Source organism: Mus caroli, chromosome 11 (genome assembly GCF_900094665.2).
Source record: "Mus caroli chromosome 11, CAROLI_EIJ_v1.1, whole genome shotgun sequence".
Taxonomy (NCBI): Eukaryota; Metazoa; Chordata; class Mammalia; order Rodentia; family Muridae; genus Mus; species Mus caroli.
Window position 1 is genome coordinate 72120825 of NC_034580.1, and position 7854 is coordinate 72128678.

Below are 7854 nucleotides of genomic sequence, written 5' to 3' on the forward strand. Positions count from 1 at the left end.
AAAAAAAAAAAAAAAAAAAAAAAAAAAAAAAGAAAGAAAGAAAGAAAGAAAGGAAAAAGAAAAAGGCTTTGCTGCAGAAAAGTCAATACTGAGAAGAATAAATTTTATCTTTTTTTCCCAAGGGAAAAATGAAACAGTCCGTGAGGAAGCCCTGCAGCCCCTCTTGGGTCCAATGGTAGATGGTATTTACGAACCTTCTTCAGGCTTTTATTTCCTCTGTGGCCAAATCACTTATTCCAATCAGAGGAAGTTGTAGAGGGGTCACATATGGCTTTCTCATCTGTCAGTTGGATTTGCAAATAAAGTGGTCTCTGGGTGGGGGCGGCGCGGGAGGGGAGGGGATGCCCCCACTTTGTTTTGTCACGGTGATGGTCAATGTCCACTGCCAACCAGAAAAAAATCTAGAACTGCTCTGACCCCTGGGCATGCCTGTGGGGATGGGGCTGTTGTCTGGATTGTATAACTGAGGAAGGAAGACCTATTCACTGCAGGCAGCTCATTCCTGATGGTGATCCCAGACTGTATGGGTGGAGAAGGCCAGATGAGCCCTGAAGCTCATTCATTAATTGCATTGCTCTCTGCTCTTCAGGGTAAATAGGATGGGACCGGCTGCTTCAAGTTCTTGCCGCCACCTGGACATTTCTGCAGACTTGGAGACTGACTGAGACACCAAATTCCCCTCACCCCGAGCTTCTTTCATAAGGGTATTCTTATCACAGCAACAGAAAACAAAACTAAAATACTCACAGTACTTATTAGTATATAATCCTTATCCTTTTATCTTTATGTACTTTTTAGAAAAGTATGAAAGCAATTGTTTTAAGTCTGCAGACTTTAATGTACTTGCTTTTCTCTTGCTCGATTTTAGAGTCGTGTTACAGATATACAGCAACTTAATAGCCATCTACAATGGCTTGTTAATAAACCCACCAGTAAGTTACAATGTTCTCTCTATTCATTGCCAGCCTGCTAGTGTGGTAGGCCACTCTAGGTTGCTAAGCAATAATCCTAGTTAAACACTTCTCCTTTGGAGCCATAAAAATCAAAAAGAAGGGAGGCGCAGCAGTGGGAGGGGCAATAAGTCGGGAGTCTATCTGAAGCTGCCTTTCCCCTGCATGACTTTGGAATTCAAGGATCACAAGTTGTGGAAGTGCCCCAAGGGCAAGTTAGCTTAGAAGCTTAATTGAATATAGTTTAAATGGGGTTTTCAGTAGTCTGTGCTTTGGCACTCCTTTCCAGACAGACTGATGGCTTCACTTACATGCCACTCAGTAAGTGATGATTGATCTCCCACTATGTCCCGGGTATTATTTGAAGTATTAGAGTGCTCTTACACCAATGTTCAAACCTTCTTACCCACTAGCCAACTTCTTTTTTAAAGCAATTTTAATTTCTTATTATTTTTTGAAAATGAAGAATATTTCTATCTTATATATAGCCAATACACTACACTTACATCATTCTTTACAATTTGCAAAAGTCATTCATATACACTAACTTGTTTAAGGTTAAAAAGATATTTCTGGGTGTAGTAGCACATGTCTTTAATCTGAGCATCCCACTCGTGAGGCAGAGGCAGGCAGATCTCTGTGTTCCAAGCTGGCTTGGTCTACATAGTAAGTTTCAGGCCAGCAGGGCTACATAGTAAGATCTTATCTCAAAAACAAACAAATAAAAATTGAACTACATTGCTTAATTCAGTATTATGATACCATTGGTGTCCTGCCCTGTAAAAGAAAGTACTAGGGAAGGAAGAGAAGAACTAAGAAATAGGGAAGGGGGGGGGGAGATCAAGAGACATATAGAAAAGGAAATGACTGCAAAAGAATGGAAAACTAGAAGAAAAAAAGAGTAAAGCTACCAAAATGACAGCATGAAGGCCAAGCTGTTAGGTGAGTTTATTAGCATTAAGTTCTGCTCATATATTACTGAGGCACGAATACTTTCAACTCTAGGAAGGCACATGGAAGAATCCCTTGTTCATAATTTGAAATGGCCAGACTTCAAACGTAACATATTGAATTTACTGCACTTAATGCATGGCTCATTGCTAGGCATACTTCGTGTGGAATCTAGTTAAGGATATAAGTGGGAATTGAGTAATCCCTATTATCATAAGCCTCAACAGATTCTTTTGGTAACTTAACATCCTTGGGGCTGGCTACTGGTTTGCTGAAACTGGCCTGGCAGTTCTTGACAAGCTATGTGCTGCTCTTTGAACACAGGCCCTTCTGAATCCCAGCTGCCCAGGCCTTGCTATCAGCATTTCTCAACATGATGTGATTGCTTAAAAAGGACCAGCAATCCCAGCAAACAGCACTGGAGCTGAAAGTCAGTAGATGCAGGAACTTGGAGTTTCCTGCCGAGCTTTGTTAATCTTTGGGCTTGTGAAATAAGAACAGAGCTGGGGAATGATAGGTTATGTTTAAGGATTTCTAAAATGAAAATTAGTCTCACAGCTCAAAAAAGACAATGGCTGGTATAAAGAACTGACATAGCACTCAGCCACAGTATTTTCTGTACATAGACAAGAGTTTCAATGCACTTTGGTAGCTGGTTGGCAAGATAGCATAATTTTGACAAGTATATAACAAGGAAGGTGACACTTCCTCTGACACATTGAAGCTGTAATAACAGCTTTTCTTCACACTTCATGTGTGTATGTGCATGTGTGTGTGTGTATAGTATTATATATATACATATTTATGTTAAGAAAAATTCTAAATATACCTGATTATCAAGTAAATGGAGCACCATGTCTCGTTTGATATCATACAGAGCAACCATGATGTTTTCCATACACACATGCTGAGAGAAACAGAGCAACGGATGGAACACACTTTCTTCCACTACACATAGAAAAGAAATAGAAAGTTCCAGAACAGGAAAGTAGACAGAGACTCAATTTATACTTTTGGGGGGAGGGGGTGGGGAGCAATAAATTTCTTGGCAGAATGCACATATGAAGTCATGCAGGTATAATTTGTCCACAAACTAATTAAATACTTCATTGAATTTATAATCAAGTTCCTTGCTCACAGTCCTGTCTGGCATGTTTTAAATGAAAAGTTAATGTTTAAAGCTGGCTCAAGTAATTAAGGGAAATACAAAGTGTACTTCTGGGTTATTGCTGGTGGGAGAAAGGAGGAGGAAGTTAAAATCAGGCAGTGCAGGAGTACTGTCAGGTGAAGAAGGACAGGTAAAGACTTGCCAGAGGCTTTCAAAGTTAGCCAAAATAGAGGGACTGCTAAGACAGCTTCGGTAGGCAAAGGCAGTTGCAGGCAAGCCTGACAGCTGACAGCCCGAAGCCTACTGCTGGAGTCCACATGGTGAGAGGACAGAATGAACATTTGCAAGTTGCCCTCTGACCTCCCCGTGTGTACCATCAACACACACTACATAAAGAAGTAAATAAATAAAGCTGGAAACTGTAGAAACAACACTGAGGAAAGCAGGAGTGGAAGGGCCAGAGGTGATTGACAACTCCAAGGAAACAGCATCTTCCAGGCACAACAGGGCTGACTGATGCCCATGTGAGCCCACAGAGGTGGTGGCAGCGTGCACAGGACCTGCATGGGTTCAAGCCAAACAAGGAGGTTGCAATACTGAGACAGGGAAATGGACACGGGGCCCCATCCATCAGGAAGAAGTTAACTGCAAGTGATACTCACTGGCAAAGAGGAAGTGAGTTTCCTCCAGTGCACAGTCACTGGGCACATCACCCACATTGCAGGGCAGCCCCATGCCTAGTTGCCAACACAACATGAACTTGATGGTGCTTTGATGGACTTTTTGTTTGGCATTTTTTTGTCTTATTGGTCTTTTGTTTACTTTTATTTTCATTGTGTGTGTTGTTCTGCTTTTGTTTCTTCTTTTTTGTTTTTGTTTTTAGAGAGAGAACATAAAGTTGTGTGGGTTGTGTTGGTGGGTAGAATTTGTGGAAGAAAAGTACGATCAAAATATATTGTATCGAAAATTACATTAATTAAATTTTTAATAAAAAGAAGAATATTGAGAATTAAAGGATTGAGAACAGATGGGGCCAAGGGAATGGAGAAGAAGAGGATTAATAAGTGAATTAATCAAAAGCAAGGATGTGTGAAAAAGCCTTATGAAAATCTGCCTGTTATCAATTTAATTTCAAAATATAACTTTAAAAAAGAGTTTTGTTTGAGTGAAATTGCCCTGCATGGGTAGTCAGTGTTGCTCCCAGGATACATGTGTTATTAAATAAAAATCACATTATAATACTTAAACAAAAAAGAGGCAGAAACTGGATAAAGTGCTCCGCAGTAACTAAAGCTTGCTGCCCCTGCAGAGGACCAGACTCAGTTCCCACCACTCATATTGGGAGGCTCACAGTCACCTGTACCTCCAGCTGCAGAGGTTCCAATACCTTCTTGGTACCTGCTTGCATGTTCACTTATACACAGAGACATAACTAAATAATGAAAATGCACATACATAAAAGTAAATAGAAAATAGAAAGACAAACTGAAGGTTGGAAAGTTTTAAGGGTATACATAATGTATATTAATAAGAAAAAATAATAGCTAGGCAGTGCTGGCGCAAGCCTTTAATTCCAGCACTTGTGAGGCAGATTTCTGAGTTCGAGGCCAGCCTGGTCTACATAGTGAGTTCCAGGACAGCCAGGACTACACAGAGAAACCCTGTCTCGAAAAAAAAAAAAAAAAAAAAAACCCAAATAGTAAATAATTTCTCCTAATTCATCTAAAGGAAAAACAATTCGGAAAAGCATTTGGAAGTTATGACTGTCAACTACACAATTTTACAGATTAAAATTGCTTTTTAATTACTATTTTAATTCAACCTAAACAAGCTAAACACACTTAAACATCCAAGTGTTTGGGTGGAATTGGAATTGATGGGATTTATAATGAAATTTCTAAATGTTAAATATTGTAAAATATTTCTGTTGGTACAGAATTTCACAAAGTATATGGATTTAGAAATGGCTATAGAGGAAGAAATGGATGTCTTGTATACTTTGCTGTCTTTTTGATCCTGTAAACTTCCAATCTTTATAATTATGTGAAATTTTGGTAAAGGATAGGACTATGGGTGGCTTTGGGTTATAAAGAATAAATGTACCATCAAGCATAAACAAGATAAAAAAACAATAAGCAAACCAGATCATAGAAGTTTTCATTTTTATAGGTTGCCTGCTAGAAACCTTTTTAGCTCTTAGTTAAAAATTCTCTTTAATTAATTAGCAGAGAATAAATAGTCATGAAGATGCCTCAAAAGTATTTGTAGAGGGCAAGGAAATCATCTTTACCTACTGCTTAAATTAGGTATACAGGATCCTCTCAGGATCTTTATTTATGTAGCAGAGGACTGCTTCATCTGGCATCAGTGGAAAGGGAGGTGCTTGGTCCTGTGGAGGCTTGATGCCCCAGAGAAGGGGGATGCTAGAGTGGTGAAGCGGGGAGTGTGTGAGTGGGTGGGGGAGCACTCTCTTGGAGGCAAAAGGGAGGGGGATGGGAGCGTTTGTGGAGGGGAGACCAGGGAAGGGGGATAACATTTGAAATGTAAACAAATAAAATGATTAATAAATAAAAAAAAAAAACCTTGAAAAATGCCTTCCTGTTTGTTACTTTAAGATTCAGTTGTGTCAGGAGAAAGGCTATTTCTGTACCTTGGAATTTCATATCAACCTTTGCCTTTTCTGTCACTTGGTTGCTAGTTTCTGAATCAACATCACTTGGTGGATTTGTTGATGGCTATGAAAGGAGAAAAGAAACAAAGTTTCAAAATGAATTGCTTTTCCTTAAAGCTGTATTGGCTTTCTTTCAATTAGGAGAGTTACTTTGTGGAGTTACTAAACATTCCTTTGTACTCCTAAGAGGTAAACCACATGTCAGTTTCCTGCGTTTACATTTTCAAATCTATTAACTAAACACATCTTATTGCCAATGAAATGATACGCTTGAGATACCATTCCAGTGGTACGTTGATTCCTGAATTATACAATACTTCCTATGAACATAATTTAGGCCATCTCATAGTTATATTTGACCTTTAAAAAGCCACCTTCCAAAAAGTGCTAGAATCATCTTCTCACCTGAGTTAAAGCAAATTAAAGATTAACTTTATGAAGAATGGTGGCATTGTGGGATTTAATACTTTTAATGCTCCTGTATGTAATAATAGGATCTTTAAAAAAAATTGTGTTAGTCAACTTAGTTTGAATCCCTGTAACTAACTAATCTCAGTTGCCTCCTTCTAAAAGTGTATTCTTTGCCTTGTAACCTTGCATTTTTAAAAGCAAAGCTAAGTGATTAATGTAGAGATTATATTTTCAGCATGATAACGAAGTCACCCTAAAGGCTCCTTCCATCCACGAGGGGAGCAGCTGCTCTGATGTTAGAGAGCAGCCAGCCATTGTTTAGATAATTTACCTGCCTGTGTGAGTTTCCTGTAACTGAAAACCCATCAGCTTAATAATCAACCTGGATTTGCACTTTGCCCTTGCCCTCTCATTTTGACCATCCACATTTTTCCTTCTTCATAAGAAGTTATGCAGGCGGCTTACTCGGTCATACAGCTATCTGATTACTCAGGGAGCTCTACCTCCTTTTCGCCCTCTTTGTCCTCTTCCTCCTTTTCGTCCTCTTCCTCTTTTTTGTCCTCTTCCTCTTTTTTGTCCTCTTCCTCCTTTTTGTCCTGTTTGTTCTTTTCCTTCTTTTTGTCCTTTTTGTTCTTTTCTTCCTTTTTGTCCTTTTCCTCCTTTGTTTCTTTTAAGTCCTTTTCATTCTTTTCGTCCTTTCTGTCCTTTTTGTCCTTTGAGGAGTCCTGCTGCTGTTCCCTGTCTTCTTTTCCATTGTCCTGAAATTGGAACAGCATCCATAAATGTTCTCAAGAAGGGCCTAGGAGCTCAGCTAACACTGAATGTTCTGATATATTAAATGTTTTCTATTTTAATTATATTATATATTTATATCTTTATTTATATATAAGATATAAATGTATTTTAATATAATTCACATGAGTAAGTTTAATCCTCAGTAAAATGATAGAAAGTAGCTATATTTAAAACTTCCAACAGTTATAAAGACCTGTTAGCCGGGTAGGGTGGAATATGCATAGCATCCTCACACTTGGGATGCTTCAGACAGTAGGATCATGCTAAGTTCTAAGCCAGCCGGAGCTACATAGCAAAACGTTGTCTCAAATAATACAAAACAATAATAATACCCAAATAGCATTATAATTAAGAAGCACAGCCAACTAGAAGCAGGTCACTATGATCCAACTGTTATTTTGAATCCTACATTTTTAAACCCCAAATATCTATCAAAGCTTGCTACACAATATTTTAAGGAAAAAGAAATATTAAAGTGTTGCAGTAAGACACTGTATCTTGGTCTTCTGAAGAACTGAGTCTCAAACCCTCTCATAAATGGCTAAGAACAAACATAGGACAGGAACCTGGTCAGGCTTGGACGGATCTTGAGATGTTGATTCACTCATTTGACCACTAACAAAAAAAAAGCTACCAAATGATACTGAGAAGTAAACCTTACAATATTAACAACCAAAAGAGAGAAAGCAAATGTTAACAAGCAGCAGAGATACTCTGAATGGTGATAACCTCTGTCATTTCCTGACCCACCACACCCTGGCATTCTACTGAATGCTCATACATTCTCAACTGCTGAACTGTCCAAGTGCACAGCTGTTATTACTGTTACTGACCAGAGACCCCCCCCCCAAAACAAGGCCGCCATCACATTCACCACCACTATCATCTGAAATAATAATAATAATAACAATAACAATAATAATAATGCAACTGACTCTTTAAACATTGTCATCTTCATTAACTTTATC

At 38.6% G+C, this 7854-nt stretch overlaps 1 protein-coding gene across 1 annotated transcript in view; it reads right to left on the reverse strand.

Annotated features, from left to right (window-relative positions):
* Efcab5 (EF-hand calcium binding domain 5) overlaps positions 1-6618 on the reverse strand; it is a 110442-nt gene extending 103824 nt beyond the window's left edge. Inside the window, exons 1-2 of the mRNA XM_021178008.1 lie at positions 6595-6618; positions 5660-5744 (exon numbers count right to left, since the gene is read on the reverse strand). Of these exons, the coding sequence (XP_021033667.1) occupies positions 5660-5672 (13 nt within the window). The 5' untranslated portion in view covers positions 5673-5744; positions 6595-6618. The remainder of the gene's footprint in view (positions 1-5659; positions 5745-6594) is intronic.
* Between the last annotated feature and the right edge of the window lie 1236 nt (positions 6619-7854).